Raw genomic sequence first — 17,555 nt, forward strand, 5'->3', positions numbered from 1 at the left:
ACCAGAAGTGGTAGGCTTCCCTCGTATTTCATTGAGTGGAAGGGTAATGTCAGTTGCTTTGGAAGCTTACTTCTCCTGTGGGGATGGGACAGTGTAGACAGTGCATGTAGTTTGAACAAATAAATAATATATGACAAAGTGTGTGCAATTCTTGCTTTCACCTTATAGTAAGTATGTGACAACCTGGGAATGATATGGTTGGAAATTTCAGCGAGAAGAGAGTTGATAGAGAGGCACATTAATGCTGTCTTCAGATACTTGAAGACTGGCTGTCACTGGACAGTGAGTTTAGAGACAGTGTTATATGGCACCAGGGGGTAGAAGTTGGTTTACATTAAGGGCATAAGTAGGAAAGGGAGCAGAAAAGGTAGTGGTTTTAGTTATGTTACTTTGCTAATATTCCTCAAAATAACCCTATGAGGGTGTGTGTGTGTGTGTGTGTGTGTGTGTGTGTGTGTAAATTATGTATAAATATCAGAGAAAACTGACTTAAAGTCCCATCACAAACGTGGTAAAACAGGAAACCAAGTGTGTGTAATCTGCTTTGCTATTCTCAGTTGGGCAGTAAGCCTCCTTACAATTAAACTGTTCACCACCAGTCATCTTTCCTGCCTGACAAAGTAATGGCAACTCCTCCTCCATCACTTATAGGGTTCAAACAGAACAGATAGAAAGGTTGAAAGGAAGATTGGGCTCTAAAACAGTGGCCTGCAAATCTAATTGATCACATTCGCCTCTCAGCAAAATACTTGAGCATATACCATATAGAAGATTCAGCCCCCTTTTCAGATTATGAAATTGAGGCTCAGAGGAATTACCCTTCTACTAATATGTATATTATAAAACATAGGAAATAGAAGCTTTAAAAGATTAAGATTATACATAAAATATTTAGGGTTTTTTTTGTAAATTAGATTTTATGCAAAATACTAACTTGATACAGGTGGGCACATACATTTTCCTATATCCCTATGTTGTCTTTGTATAGTACCAGCACTATAAGTTTGTTGTTTTGAGTGACTTTTGTAAGACTCCTTTCAATATGAAGAATCTGTGATTGTTCTGAATTATTTAGCTTCGTTCACTTTAGAAAAGTATTTACTTGTTTTATTTTGTGGTGCAGAGAATCAAACCCAGGGCTCAGGAATGCCACACTAACACTCTACCACTGAACTCCATCCCAGCCCAAGTAAGGTATTTTTAAGTAGACTATCTAAACCCAACTACAATGTCTCTGGCATTTGTAGCTGCAGTTAAGCCTGAAACCACAGTGTGAAAAGTGTGTGTGCCCTCCAGTATGATAGCAAACCCACAAGCATTACAATCTCTATATAAAGCAGATGTAAACAGAGGTTATTATTCAGTAATAAACCTGATTTCTATGTGTGACACAAGAGACAACCTCGTTATTTTAGCCATAATCTTTTCTAAATCTCTGGGTGTCCAAACTTAATGTAGTCTTCAGGTTCTAAAATGAATCTGAAGTTTTGCCTTGAGAATAATATGAATTTTTGTACTTGGAGAAATTATTTAGCGTTGTTTTAGAATGGAACCAACGTTTGTTGTTTTTTTTGTTTTTTTGAGGCAGGGTCTCACTACATAGTTGAGACTGACCTGGAACTCACTATGTATCCCAGGTTGGTCTCGAACTCACGTCGATCCTCCTGCCTCAGCCTCCCGAGTGCTGGGATTACAGACATGCGCCACCACGCCTGGCAGAACCAAAGTTTTAAATTAGGCTGAGCCTACTGAACTAAAATTTTTAATGGCAAAATATCCTTTTTAGAAGCAAAGGAGCTATTAACATTGCTGAGCAAGGAAAATGTTGTTTTTCTGCATTTTGGCCCTTAGTGATTGGCCGTTGCCAGATTGACACCTTACAATGTAATCCACAATAAAGAAGCATCAACCTGGCAGTGCATTTTCAACATATGTCCTGAATGGCTCTCAGGCCAGGAATTCCTTGATAATAACTCTTAAGGATCTTTTTGTTCTAGAAAAGTACAATTTAAATGGTTTAATTTGGTATTTCTTAAATTTTTATATTCTTAGTCATTCACTGCTTCTTTGTGCCAAGCACTGAGGACCGGTTTAGTTACACATGGCATGGAAAGCCACCAGCATTGTTTGGCTCTTACCTGCATAGTTAGGAGTCCCTGCCGTGAAGCGACAAGTGTTTGCCTACCTGCTTATTTGCCCTTTTCTCTTTTTCCATCTCTTGCCCCACCTCTTCTCTTCCTTCTTACAACTCTTCCTTTGAGACAATGACAATATGGGGATTTTAGAGTCATAAAACTTCCATGCTATAGTTATTCAAGAAATGGATAAACTCACTTGTTTTAAAGAGCAAATATTGGGCCGGAGATTTAGCTCAGTGGTCTGGCGCCTGCCTTGAAAGCACAAGAACCCGAGTTCGATCCCCAGTGCCAAATAAATAATAGCAAATACCATCTCATCTTTGCCAGCCCTCAAGGCAGGTATGTTTGTTACCTCACTCAAAAACTATGTATCTTAAGTGGTTTATATTATGCTCAAATTCTGTTAGGTAAAATTGCTATCCGTATTTTTGTATACAAATGTGCTTTTGAAGGGCCAGGGATTTGGCTCAGTGGTTCCACCACCTGATTGGGAAGCACAAGGACTTGAGTTTGATCCCCAGTTAAAAAAAAAAAACCAAAAACAAAGCAAAACCCAATGTGCTTTTGGATGCAGACGTTTATATGGTTCGATAATTTTTATTAGTCTTTGTTTGCTTTTGTGTCTCCTGAATTAGAATTCTAATTGTACCATTTCTGGAATTAGCCATTTTTGTATATTTCTGTTTGTTATATCACAAGTAGCATATTTCTTAGCTTTCAGTGCTTTAGTTGCTTTGTTACCTAGAATGTGTCCTAATTAAAGACCTTTTTTGTTATTCTGTATTGATGAATTTAGAGACAATTAAAAGAAAAACTCTTGTCTTCTTTAGCATCAGACAACAGTCAGCGCTTTCGAGAAACCTGTTTTGCCTTTGCCTTGACCCCGCAACAAGTGCAGCAGATCAGTAGCTCCATGTAAGTTGCCTCCAAGTGTAAATGCAGCCTGGCCTTTAGATCCAGTGCTGTCTTGAGTGATTTAAAAAAAAAAAAAAAGTTTTGGGTGGGTTCTTATTAATGTCCTGCTAATATTAGTATTGAAAATATTATTATAGTACAGTGGTACCTCGGTTCACAAACTTAATTCTTTCCAGTATTCTGGTTACACACTAAATTGGATGAGAACCAAATTAGATTCAGTATTTGGTTGGGTTCAATGTCAACCTTATAAGGAAATTTGATTTGGTTCTTGTCCAGTTTAGTTTGTGACTAGAATCATAGAAAAAATTAAATTTGTGAACCCAAGGTACTACTGTGTGTCGTTTGAGAACAGCTGCATCTCTGATAATTTTTAAAAACTTTTCTGGAGTAAGAGTGTCTTTGAATCAGCTTTCATGTGCATATTTTTAAAATAATTATTTCTTATTCTGTTTATTTTAGGGATATTTCCGGGACCAAATGTGACTTCACAGTGCAGGTCCAGTTAAGGTACAGTGTTGACTATAGCTTCTGTCCAAAGTTTAAAAGATAATTCCCATTCCCCTAAAGACTAATTTAAAATCTACCTGATTTTCACTAAATGTATTGAAAGTATCAGATTTAGATATTTGGGCAAGGCAAACATTCTCCGGTTAATGAACTACTGTAATTTTTATCCAGCTTATTTTAGTATAGCAAGTCTTGTATTCCATATTTACCTGTGTCTCCACTTAGGGTGCCCTCGGTTGAGGAGCTTCAACCAGTGGTATCTTAAATATTACAGTGGTTGGCTCTTAGAGCAGTGTTTGTGTGAGGAAGAGCCTTATGCATATATCTTAGTTACTTTTCTCATTGCTAAGACAAAAATGCCAGAAACTCTAAGTTAAAGGAGAAAAGTTTATTTGGCTCACAGTCTGTAGAGGTTTCAGTCCATAGTTGGCTGTCTCTGAGGCAGAATGGCACATGGCAGAGGGGCATCACAGAGGAGAAATGGTTCATTGAACACAGAAGACAGCAAAAGCAGACAAGGGACAAGACAGGTCTCTTTCTGTACCTTACATTGTATCCAGGCTACTGGGATTAGGGCAGTGCTAAATCAGTCAGACTGATTTAGTAGTAATCACATACCCTTAATCCCACTATCACACACATATAAATTCAGCAACCTCTGAAAAAGCCCCATCTATGACTGCATGAGGCTTTCGGGGGACATCTAGACACAAGCCATAACAGCATATAAGAGGCAAACTACTGTAGACAAGGAACTGATACTGCTGTGTGCAGCATCTCATGGGCTAACAAAACACCAAGAGCCTAGTGTGTTGTCGTTTACATTCTGGGTTTGTTTTTGTTTTTTGTACCGGGGATCAAACTCTGGTCCATCTACTTGCAAGGCAGGCAGTAGAACCCCTGAGCTAATCCCTGTCTCCCTCTTTTGTCTCCCCTAATAGCAAAGTTTCATTAAAGAAATGTGATCTGCAGAATGAGTTTGGGCAAAGTAAAAGTAGGAAAAGAAGAGTACCATGCTGCAGTTTGAGGCCAGGTCACCATGCAAGAGAGTGACCTGTCTTGTGTTTTAAATTACTAACTTAAATATGCTCTAATTTTCAACCCATTTGAGATCCATCTATTCAATGTTTTTAGTGGCAAAGAGAAAAATTTTCAACATGGGTTCACAGCTTCCCCTTATTTCTTAGGCTGTCTCTGTCTTTATGTTAATATGTGTTTCTTTCTTATATAAAATTATTCTGCTTTAATTATTTCATGACTATCCATGGTACAAACCTAAGTGTTCCTCATTGTTATAGTTGGAATAGAGGGTAGAAGAGGAAATAAAAAGACAATTGTTTTCCTAAGTAAGCCATTTTTTCTATATTGTGGAGAAGACAAATTAGTCTTGATAGTCAGATATTAAGTTATATGTACAAATTATAAATGCAGTAATAGGTCAGAAAAGAAAGTACCAGCCTCATATATAATAGAACAAGATGAACACTTCTAATTGAGGCTTAAAAATAGTGTAAAACAAGCCAGTAGTGGTGGTGCACACCTAACAATCCAAGGACTCGGGAGGCTGAGGCAAGAGGATTGCTGTGAGTTTGAGGCCAACCTGGGGGTTTAAGGTCAGCCTGAAATACATAGTGAGACTTTGTCTCCATATGAGAAGCGTTAAAAAAATGAGAAGAGGCTGAGTTGAAGATTCTAAGAAGAATATAAATGTACTCACTGGCTTTTAAACCATAAAAAAGTCTGGCAGGACCTAACCCAGTAGACCAGTGAAAATCTAAGTCTTATTTTTGGGAGGTATCAACAAAGCGGATTTTGTATTGGTAGTACAAGTAAATATATGATGCCTTTATAATTAATAACATATTACATACAGGAAGTGTAATCTGTGCTTTCTTCAGTCATTTACTCTACATTTTATACACATTTACACATGGCATTATCACTTGTTTTGTTTGTTTTTTGCTTACGATATTGAGGCTTGAACCCAGGGCCTTCACTCCAAACCCTTTTTATTTTTTACTTTGAGAGAGTCTCTTGCTAAGTTGGCCAAGCTGACCTTTGAACTTGGGATCCCCCTGACTCAGCTTCCTGAGTAGCTGGGTTTATAGGCACATGTGCCATGCATGGCTCACAGTGCTTTTTTTGGGGGGGTACCAGGGATTGAACTTGGGCCCTTGTGCTTGCGAGGCAGTCTGCAGAACCACTGAGCCCAATCCCTGGCCCTTACAGTGCATTTTAAACAGACACTTGTAATACTTGAGCTCCATGAAATGGTAATAGGAAGTGGCTACAAAAGTGTTACTGTACTATAGTCAGTTTTATATGATTATGATTTAATACTGTATCTTTATGTCTATTTACATTCTTTGGACTGAAAATGGTACAGTCTATGTGTGCATAAGTTTGTTTTGTTGTTGTTGTTTTGGTACTGAGGATTGAACTAGGGACGTTGCACTTGTGAGGCAGGTGGTAGAAACGCTTAACTAAATCCCCAGACAGTGCATAAGTTTTGATACATTTTTACTTTTTATAATTTATGTATATTTCATGGTGGTCAGTGATAAAATAGACTATTATCTACATATATTTTATGCATTCATAACATATTCTTTTAAGACATTTTGGGCATCACCAGTGTAGTTGATTTGTCTGTCCAGATTTTCGCAGATCTTCAGAGAGAGAGAAAAAAAATATCTGCTTAGATATACCTGTGATTTTCAAATCTGTGTTGTTCAAGGGTCTACTACTTTTATTTTAAGTCCGGTTACACATGCTTAATCTTTATGGGAAATGTCCAGGTGTTTTAATAGCTTTTCTTTTTTTTGTTGTTGATTTTAAGTTAATCATCTTTTGAGTTAGCTGTTGACAGAAATATTAATGAAGTTATCCTTTAATAAAGGAAGTTAAACTTGACCTTTATTTTTTAGGTTTTGTTTATCTGAAACCAGTTGTCCACAGGAAGATCACTTCCCACCCAATCTTTGTGTGAAAGTGAATACAAAACCTTGCAGCCTTCCAGTAAGTCCTGAAAGTTGTTTTTTAAGTACATTACCAACCTAACTATCAAATAAGTCATGTCAGTTGTTAATCTTAGTTTATCCTTAAGAAAATGTTTTTATTTTGGTATGCATTTGTGTGACTAGCTGCAACATTGACATCAATTGTGTACAGATAGCAGCTGTGACATTAGCTGTGGATTTTGAGTTGGGTGTGGTAGGTTTGGTATTGTGCAGGATTTTTATGGAGAAGTTGTTTCAACAGAATCTCAGCTATTTTCGTGTGACTCTCTCAGCCTGGACTGGAATGTAGATTTGAACCATGATAAGCCTTACGTAGGGTGAGAGAGGGAGCTGTCTTTGGTCCTCTTGAAAATATCCTTAATATACTTACCTCACCTGTTTCTGTCAGAGATTTTGAATTTCTATTGCTGATATTTTATTCAGGCTTACTATAATGAGATTGTAAGATTCTTTAGAGAAATAATACAGGAAACTTATAAATAAATGTTTACTCTGCTTTGAGTAAAAACATTCATATTTTCTACTGAGTAGATGGTAGGGATTTTTTTTTTTAAATGGTAGTTGAAATGGTTGAAATTGAATAATAAATTATTTCTTTTTTAGGGTTACCTTCCACCTACTAAAAATGGTGTGGAACCAAAACGACCCAGCAGACCAATTAATATCACCTCACTTGTCCGACTGTCCACAACAGTACCAAACACCATTGTTGTTTCTTGGACTGCGGAAATTGGAAGAGTAAGTACAGATTTTTGTATTATAAGAGAAGGTTGAGCACCATGACTGCCTGAGTGTGTCACACATACACAAATGATACTATAAAATAAATTACAAAGGGATTTTTATCTTACAATAAATTTTCAACATGTTCCTGTTTAAAAAATAGGATCATGCAGTTAGTAACCAGTGTTTTCTAACCTGATCATTGGACTCAGCAGTTTATCATAAATGTCTCGCTAACAGTAGGGGATCATGAGAAATCGATCGAACAACTAGATGATGCAAAGAAGAATAACATAAGACTGATAGGAATCCATGAAGTAGCAGTAGAAAATACAAATGACCTAAAAAAGCTGTTCACAGAATTAATGACAGAAAACTTCCCAAACAGGGGAAGAATTTGACATTCAGATAAGTGAGGCATATAGGACCCCAACTAGCCACTATCAAAAAAAATCTACACCTAGACATATAATAATCAAGATCCCAGAAACCCAACAGAAGAGCAAAATACTACAAGCAGTAAGAGAAAAGAAACAAATCACATGCAAAGGAAAGCCCATCAGAATCACAGCACTTTTCAACACAAACCCATGGGGCAAGGAGAGCCTGGAGTGAGTTATTTCAAGTACTAAAAGGAAACAACTTCCAACTTAGACTGATGTATCCTGCAAAACTCTCTTTCAAAATGGATGGGGAAATAAGATACTTCCACGACAAAGAACACCTGAGAAACTACATGAATACCGAAGCAGCACTACAAGCAATTTTAAATAATATCCTAGAAAAAGACAAGGTAACAACACCATGAGGCCCAACAGAGCAAATAAAATAGGCAAGGGAGGAAACTAAAAGGAGAAGGCGAAAAAGTAAAAAGAGTCAACAAAAGGCCAATAACATGACAATAATAAGTCAGTACATATCAGTTATAACCATCAATGTCAATGGCCTCAACTCACCAATCAAGAGAAATAGACTGGCAGAATGGATTAACAAGCAAAATCCAACAATGTGTTGTGTACAAGAAACACACTTAGTGCAAAAAGAAGCCCATAGACAAAGTGAAAGGATGGAAAACAATTCTCCATGCAGCAGGAGCCCAGCAAAAAGCAGACATTCCTATTCGCAAACAAAGTAAATTTCAAACCAAAATTGATTAAAACAGACAAAGAAGGCCACTACATCCTTGTAAAGGGAACAATTCAAGAGGAAGAGGTGACAATCATAAACATTTGCACCAAATACTAATGCCCCCAACTACATAAACGAAATATTAAGAAACATGAAAAACCAAATAAGCGCTAATACAATTGTAGTGGAGGATATAAATACCCCGCTTTCACAAATAGATCATCTAGGCAAAAAGTCAACAACAAAATACTAGAATTGAACCAAACGTTTGAAAGCATGAGCTTAATAGACATTTATAGTGTTCCACCCCACAAAATCAGAATATACATTCTTTTCGGCTGCACATGGGTCATTCTCCAAGATCACATACTAGCTCACAGAACAATTTTGAATAAATGCAAAAGAATCGAAGTTATTCCCTGTATATTATCAGATCATAGTGCAATCAAGCTGGAGATTAATAGCACAAGAAACCATAGGAACTTCACAAACTCATGGAAACTGAACACTCTCCTGAACAATCAATGGATCACAGAGGAAATTAAGGAAGAAATCAGACGATTTTTACAAATAAATGAAAATGCCAGTACAACATACAGGAATCTATGGGACAAAATGAAAACAGTTCTATGTGGAAAATTCATAGCACTGAATGCCCAACTAGGAAAACAGAGCAAGCTCAAATAACCTAATGATGAATCTTAGATTACAAGAAAAACCCAAATCTCGAACAAGAGAGGAAATTATAAAGATAAGAGCAGAAATCAATACAATGGAAACTAAGAAAACAATGCAAAAAATAAATGAATCGAAGAGTTGGTTTTTTGAAAGAATAAATAAAATTGATAAACCCTTAGCTAACCTTATCAAAAAAAGGAAAGAAAAGGCTCAGATCCATACAATTAGGAATAAAAAAGGTGAAGTCACAACAGATCCAACAGGAATCCAGAGGATAATCAATACCTACTTTGAGAACCTGTACTCTATCAAAATGGAAAACACAGAATAAATGGACAGATTTCTAGATACTTATAAATTATCAAATTTGAACAAAGAAGATAAAAACATTTTAAACACCCCAATTACAATCAGTGAAATTGAAAATGTAATTAAAAATTTACCAACAAAGAAAAACCCAGATCCTGATGGATTCACAGCTGAATTTTACAAGACATTTAGAGAAGAACTACTGCCATTACTCTTCAAACTTTTCAGTGAAATTGAAAGGGAAGCTATACTTCCAAACTCATTCCTGGAAGCAAGTATCAGTTTGATTTCCAAACCAGGAAAAGACGCAACTAAAAAAGAGAACTACAGGCCAATCTCCTTAAAGAATATAGATGCAGAAATTCTTAATAAGATACTAGCAAACAGAATGCAGAGGATCATCAAGAAGATGATACATCCTGACCAAGTCGGACTTATTCCAGGGATGCAAGGATGGTTCAACATACATAAGTCAATAAATGTAATAGAGTCAAGGACAAAAATCATATGATCCTCTCGATAGATGCAGAAAAAGCATCTGACAAAATTCAACTTCCATTCATGATAAAAAACCCTGCAAAAAATTGGAATAGATGGTCTATATCTCAACTTAATAAAGGCTATCTATGAAAAACCAACAGCCAAAATGATATTAAATGGCCAAAACCTGAAAACCTTCATGTTAAAATCAGGAACAAGACAAGGATGCCCACTATCACCACTCCTCTTCGATATAGTTCTGGAAACAGCCACGGCAATTAGGCAAGGGAAAGAAATTAATAAAGATAGGAAAGGAAGAAGTTAAATTGTCATTATTTGCTGACAATATGATACTCTACAATGAAGACCCAAAAAACTCTACTAGCTTTCTTGAATGCAAATAACAGAGTCACTGAGAGAGAAATTAGGGAAACAATTCCTTTCACAATAGCATCCAAAAAAATGAAGTAGCTAGGAATCAATCTAACAAAAGAAGCAAAAGAGCTCTACACTGAAAACTATAGCACTCTGAAAAAAGAGATCAAAGAGGATATAAGAAAATGGAAAGATATCCCCTGCTCCTGCATAGGAAGAATCAGCATACTGAAAATGGCCATACTACCAAAACTGCTATACAGATTCAATGCAATGCCAATTGAAATTCCAACACTATATTTCACAGAACTAGAAAAAAGAATCCAAAAATTCATTTGGAAACAGAAGAGACCTAAAATAGCAAACGCCATCCTAGGCAACAGAGACATGCCAGCGGGTATAACAATTCCCAATTTGAAACTATTCTTCAAAGCCATTGTGATAAAAACAGCATGGTACTGGCAAAGAAACAGACCTGAGGATCAGTAGAATAGATTGCAAGATACTAAAACAACTCCAGATGTACTCAGCTACGTCATCTTTGTCAAAGAGCTGACCATCCTCAGTGGAGGAAAGATAGCCTCTTTAATAAATGGTGTTGGAAAAACTGGATTTCAACCTGCCAAAGATTAAAACTGGACCCTTATCTTTCACCACGCACTAAATTAAAATCCAAGTGGTTGAAGGATCTAAACATTAAAACAGAAACACTAAACTTGCTGGAAGATAAGTTAGGCAGAACTCTTGAAGACATTAGCATAGGAAAAGACTTTGTGAACAAAACCTCAGTAGCTCAGGAACTAGCAGAAAGAATCAACCAGTGGGATCTCATCTCATTAAAAAGCTGCACTGCAAAAGAAACCAACAGAACTAAGAGACAACCTACAATGTGGGAAAAAGTTTTTACCAGCTGCTCCTCAGACAAAGGACTACTACTGAGAATATATAAAGGACTCAAAGCAATCAGCCCCCCCAAATATAATGACCCAGTTCAAAAATGGGCAACTGAAATGAACAGACATTTCTCAGACAAAGAAGTAAAAACAGCAAGTAAACATGAAAAAATGTTCCACATGACTGGTCGTTCGAGAGATGCAGATGAAAACAACACTGAGATTCCACCTCACCCCACAAAGAATGGCTGCTATCAAGAAATCAATCAATAACAAATGTTGGCGGGGTTGTGGGGAGAAAGGAACCCTTCTCCATTGTTGGTGGGAGTGCAGACTGGTGCAACCACTATGGAAATCAATATGGAGATACCTCAGAGAGCTGGGACTAGAGGTTCCATTTGACCCAGCCATAGCTCTGCTGGATATTTTTCTAAAAGAATTAAAAGAATCATACCTCAGTGATATATGCGCACCAATGTTTATAGCGGCACAGTTTGTAATAGCTAAAACTTGGAAACAGCCCATTTGCCCATCAGTTGGAAACTGGATAAAGAAGATGTGATTTTTCTATAAAATGGAATACTAAGCCATAAAGAATGAGAAATTAGAGTCTCTCATAGGAAAATGGATACATGTTGAGGATATACTCCTAAGTGAAATAAATAAGTCACACATGTGTAAATACCAAATAGTTTCTCTGGTGTGAAAAACTATAATAGTACATAAGATCCTAATGATATAATTGACCATGTGAAATAGGAAGAAAAGAGCTAAAGGTGTAGGGAAAATGGGAAGGGTAGGGGAAAGGTAATAAGGGAAAAGAAAAATATGACAAAATGAAAAATGGAAATAAAGTGTTTGTAAATGGGGAGGGGAGAAGGGAGTAAAGGGAGGGCATGGACAAGGGGGAAAAATGAGAACCAAGACCTGTCATGTAAAGGTACAAGATCCCAATAATGAATGTAGTTGTACTGTATACTTTAAATGTACCAATAAACTCAATAAAAGAAAAAAAATGTCTCCCTACATCCTCATCTATTCTTCTGCATTATTTTATATAGCTACATCCTATTCCATTGTTAATATGCCATTACTTAGCTATTGCTGAGTACTAATTTGGTCTGTTGATTGATTTATTCATTGCAACTGCAAAGAACATTTTGAAAACTAGTAGCCTGGTAGCTAAAGCTTTACATGCATGCATCATAATATCCTTATTAGAAATTCTCCTATGTAGAATTGCTGAGTGAAGAGCATGCAGAATTTTAAGAAATGTTATGTATATTGACAGGTTGCCTTCCCAAAAGATGTGCAGATTTATTCTCTTCCAGTGTTTCTTTACCTGCCTGTCAACACTACTCTCTTTTTAAAAATCTTTACCAATTTTATTAGGTAAACAATGTGCTACAATAAGTATTCCTTTCATTATTACTGAGATTGAGTGTATTTTATGTTTGTACTGTTGCATTTTTAAATTGTGTCCATGTTTCTCTGTTGCTCTTTTTCTTTCTTGTCCCATGAGTTTTTCATATACAGATCTGCATAATTGGGTGATGGGTTGGAGAAGGGGACACAAGAGAAAGGAGGTGACATGGATGACTCCTTGGCTTCTGGCTTAGGCAGCTAGGTGACGGATATTCCATTGAGGTAGAGAAAACACTGAGAAACAACTTGGTTATGTAGATTTTATTCTGTTTTGCTTTGGAGATCTGAATGGAGAAAACAGTGAGTCCTGTTTTAAAGTTTTTGAGATTAAGCTGCCTTTGAAACATCCCAGAGGGGAATTGGGTACATAGGCAATTGGAATAAGTTAAGGCTAGAGAAATATGTGAGTCATCTGCATGTTAGTGGTTATTGAAGCCACACAGGCTTCAATATGGGATGTATTAAGTGGGAAAGGAAAGGAAGAATGCCTGACACCAATCCTTGAGGAACTCTAGCAGTTAACACTGGGGAGAGGAAAATGAGCCCCCTGAGTTTGTGGGGAAGCAGTGACAGATGGCAGAATGGGGTGGAAAAGTGTATCTGAGAAGTCAAGAAAACCGTTTCAGAAAGGAAGGAAATGGTTAGTATTGTTCAGCAGGTGTTGAGAGGTCAAGTATTTTGAAGACTTTAGAAAATACCCTTTGAATTAGGAACATGAAGGTCACTTAAGCTATTATGCTAGATTGTGGGAGAAGTCAGATGAGCGGAGTTTGGACAGTGGAGATAATAGATGACAGAAGAGTGACTTTGGAGAGACTTTTGAAGATGGGTGGGAGGGAAATGTGAGATTATGGGAGTTGTTTTCATAAACACATATATTGTGGGTTTTTTTGGTGCCGGGATCAAACTCCGGACCCTGTGCTTGCTAGGCAGGCGATGGACCCACTGAGCTAAATCCCTGGCCCAAGAGTTGGGTTTTTTTTAGGGGGTGGGTGTTTTTTGAGACAGGGTCTCACTGTATAGTTCAGACTGCTCTGGAACTCTCTGTGTAGCCCAGGCTGGTCTCAAACTTGCAGGATCCTCCTGCCTCAGCCTCTCAAGTGCTGGAATTACAGGCGTGCACCACCACGACTGACCCGAGAGTTGTTTTAATAACAGGTTTAGAAGAGGGTGGAAGGTTAGCTATACAAGGGAGAGAGCAGTAATCAGTAGTGAATAGCATAGTTGAAGAATAGTTGAAGAAACTCATGGGAGCAAGGCCAGACAGCTTCTCACAGTGGATTGGATGAGTATATATTTGGTAGGGTTAAGTTCTGATTTAATGACTTTGCTTGTATATGTGAGATAGGAAGTGTGGGGCAAGTTAGCTGAGAGTGAAAGAAGAGGTAAAAGCTTTGAGGAGACTGGAAAATAAAGACATGCTCCCCTGTGTCAGTTTTTTCACATTTTTTTCTTCCAGATGAACTGTAAAATTTATCACGTTTTCTTTCCTCCTTTTTCCACCCCATCTCCACATCTTTTCTGAGAATTTGGGTTAGATTTTTTTAAAGTTATAGATCGATCACGTTAGGGAGAATGTAGTTATTTATAAAAATATATACCCATTTCAGGAACAGTATTTTTTGTTTACTTGAACTGTTTTATGTTCAGTAATTTACGTTTTTTTGTTGTTTTTGTCTTTAAAAAAATTCCTGTGTTGGTTACTGCTATTGTCAGTTCTTTCAAAGTTTTCTAAAGTACTTATTGTAGGTTTATTTAATAGCTAGCTATTTTTGGACATTTACTTCAGCTCTAAATTCCTGTATTAGTTTCAGTAGATTTTAGTTGATTTCTTGAGATTCTAGGTGCGTAATTTGGAGTTTGAGATGTATTATTAGCAAATAATGATGGTCCTACTACATATGCCATTATTTCTTATTCTGCTGTGTAGAACTTTTTGAACAGTGTTCAGTAACCCAGGTGCTTCTGAATATGTTGGACTCATTCCTTCTGTGAATGAGAATCCTGCCACTGTTATGTATTATGTTGTTATTATTATTATTATGCTATGTATTATTATTATGTTATGATGTTAGGTATTAATAGTAACTTAAGTTTTTGATAGAACTTACTATGTCAGTAATGTGTTTATTTCTTTTTTACTGAATGTCTTTATTAAAATTTGAGTTAAAAATTTATAAACATCCTTTTGACATCTGTTAGGATTATTTGTTTTTTCTTTAACTAATTCATATGACACCTTTAGGTTTTAAAAATCCTTAGGCATGTTTTATTTGTAGTATGCCTTGGAGTTCTCTCCCTGCCCTTTCAAAGAGAGAAGTGAAAATGTTATGTTTTTGTATATGAAGACTATAGCCTCCCCCCAAGGAAGGAAAGGGGGGTGTTCCCAGTGAAACAGGAAAGGGGCCAGAAACTATGGGGGTTGGGGGGCCGAAGTTGCTGATAGTGCTAGAAGGGAAGAGAGAAGCTTGTCCCGGGAAGGTTTCTAAACTACGGAGAACAGAGGTCTATAAGTTCGAAAGCTTTTGAAAAGAAAACATTGAGCTTTTGAAAGAAAATTATTATTTAAAAAAATTATCCTTTGCAAAAGCCCTGAAAATAACTGGTTATTTTTAGATCACTGTTTTAATTCAGCCTGTAGAGATACTCTGAATAGTTCATGTAGAATGTTTTTATATCATTTTGATTGGTTGCCATTGAGAAATACAAATATGTCTTTAAAGAAAATAAATAGAACTACCACAGCATCTGAAGGAGATAAATGAGCTATAACTTCTACCTCAGAGTAATCATTGCATTTAGCATTTATTAAATGGTCAGTATTTGTAGGGAAATTATTTAGATACTTTTGTAAAGCGCACATAATGTAATTATATTTTAATTATGGAGAAAGTATCTTACACACTGGATAAATAATTTTTAAGGCTTTTGAGACCTTGATTACCTTGAGGTAATACAATATTTAATGGAGTTAGTAGTACTTTGAAGGGTTAGCAGGGAATTATAATGGCTACCTGGAAGACACACTATGCCACTGTTAAATTTTGGGCAGTTGTGCTGTTGAACCTCTTTCCTATTATATAAAATTCCATACTGTCCATACAAGTGGTATATTTATTCATCCCTGGCATTCTTTTTTGCCATGTGTTTCTTTTTCTTTCTTTTTCTTTGTTTAGTTACATGTTTGAACAAGAGTGAACATACCTTTTTCACTAAACTTGTTGTTGTAGTTTTTTACTTGATCTCTTAAATATTTATATAAAGCCTTAGGGTAATTGCAAGTTCTGAAGATTCAAGCTGTCAGTACAGAATCTCTCAGTGTTAATTAGCATTTCTCCAGTTTCTATTATATTTGGAGCATTAAGCAAATCTGTGATAATGGTGAATGAGAGGCTCTTCTCTAAGAGAAGCTTATCAGTTCTATATTAGATGAATATGTTTTATGCTCTAAAATTTAGGAACATTTTAAGATTACTTGTTTCTCCTTAATGGGAAATTTAGCATTGAAAGTAAATTCATTTTTTTTGATGCTTCATTTTTCTTCTCTCCAGAAAATATGTAACATGTAAACATGGATAGATTTCTGAACTTTAAAAATATGACCTATAAGATATTTTTTCTTACAGTCAACAGGTAAATACATTTTCAGAAGTATGAAAGATAGAATGGGTGTTGGACTAGGCTAGAAGGTTCAAGCAAGTAATGTGTGTGAAAACAAGAATTATTGAGAATTACACTAGCCTTTATCATTAAGTCCCTTGTTCTGGCATTGCTACCCTTTCCTCTTGGTTTCTGGTGCTTTCTGTGTTCAAGCAGTTACATGATCATAAACAGATTATGTAATCTGTTTGTGCCTGAGCAGTCAGCCCTTCACCTAGAACAGTACCTGTTGTACTTCTCTCTCATATTGTATCTCTCCTAGGCCTTCTGCAAAGTTTAAATGAATGTGACAGTACTGGATATGTAAGAATGCTCTGAAAGCTATATGTAGCTGTGAAATACAAATGGTAGTGGTTATTTTTTCTTTTGCTTCTTTTCAAGTTTCTTGGTCTTCCTCTTTTTTTTTCTTTGGTTTTTTGAGACAGGGTCTCTCTGCATAGTTGAGACTGACCTGGAACTCACTATGTAGTCCAGGCTGGTCTCGAACTCACAGCGATCCTCCTGAGTGCTGGGATTATGGGATTACAGGCGTGTGCCACCACGCCTGGCCTTCTTGGTCTTCCTCTTGATCCCAGCACCCAGTGGAAAATGATCTTTTTTCTTAGACTGTTATCCTGTCTTTCATAAGTCTCCACCCTCTTTTCTTCTTTTTATCCAACTATGTTTCCTTCACTCATCCCTGGCTTGTCAGCTGCTTTCATTTCCTTTGCCTTTACTGCTGTCTCTGAGTATTTCCTCTGATGGCAGTGGATTTTCATTAATCTAGTCTTTTGTCCAACTAACAGCTTCTCTTTGCAAACTTTCTTTACTATTCTATCAGCTTGTTGTGATCATGACCCATATAGTCTCTTCAAGAGCAAGTTGAAGGCATAGAGAAAGGTTAAAAAGTGTAGCTTAGAAAGCCAGTCTTATTTAGAGTTTTTTAAAAATGGCTGCATTTTAAATATATTTATCATCTACTATACAGTGTATGATTTGTGATACTCTGGTCATCTTCATGACCTTGGTTTATGTTTAGCCATTAACAGTATTCTTTCTTGTCAGAACCTTAAATTAATTAACTTAAATTATAGGTAATCATGTAATATAGAAGTATGACAGATCTGGATTTAAATTTTAAGCTTGTCTATTAGAAGCTGTAAAATTAGGGCACATTTATTCCTCTATACATCATTTTTCTCATCTATAAAAATAGATTTGTGACCACCTTAGTAGTTTTATGATCAGGATTAAGTGATCATGAAAATACCCAAGACCAGTGCTTACACACAGCAGTTGTTTTAAGAAGTGTGTTTTCTTTC

General features: G+C 36.4%; 1 protein-coding gene across 2 annotated transcripts in view; it reads left to right on the forward strand.

Annotated features, from left to right (window-relative positions):
* Pias1 (protein inhibitor of activated STAT 1) overlaps positions 1–17,555 on the forward strand; it is a 106,869-nt gene that overhangs the window by 55,973 nt on the left and 33,341 nt on the right. For both annotated transcript variants that reach the window (XM_010643301.3, XM_033756251.1), the window contains 4 exons: positions 2,969–3,053; positions 3,516–3,563; positions 6,491–6,581; positions 7,187–7,321. In XM_010643301.3, the coding sequence (XP_010641603.1) occupies positions 2,969–3,053; positions 3,516–3,563; positions 6,491–6,581; positions 7,187–7,321 (359 nt within the window). The remainder of the gene's footprint in view (positions 1–2,968; positions 3,054–3,515; positions 3,564–6,490; positions 6,582–7,186; positions 7,322–17,555) is intronic.

The sequence above is a fragment of the Fukomys damarensis genome, unplaced genomic scaffold (assembly GCF_012274545.1).
Source record: "Fukomys damarensis isolate Sample0158 unplaced genomic scaffold, DMR_v1.0_HiC HiC_scaffold_25, whole genome shotgun sequence".
In the NCBI taxonomy this organism is placed as follows: domain Eukaryota; kingdom Metazoa; phylum Chordata; class Mammalia; order Rodentia; family Bathyergidae; genus Fukomys; species Fukomys damarensis.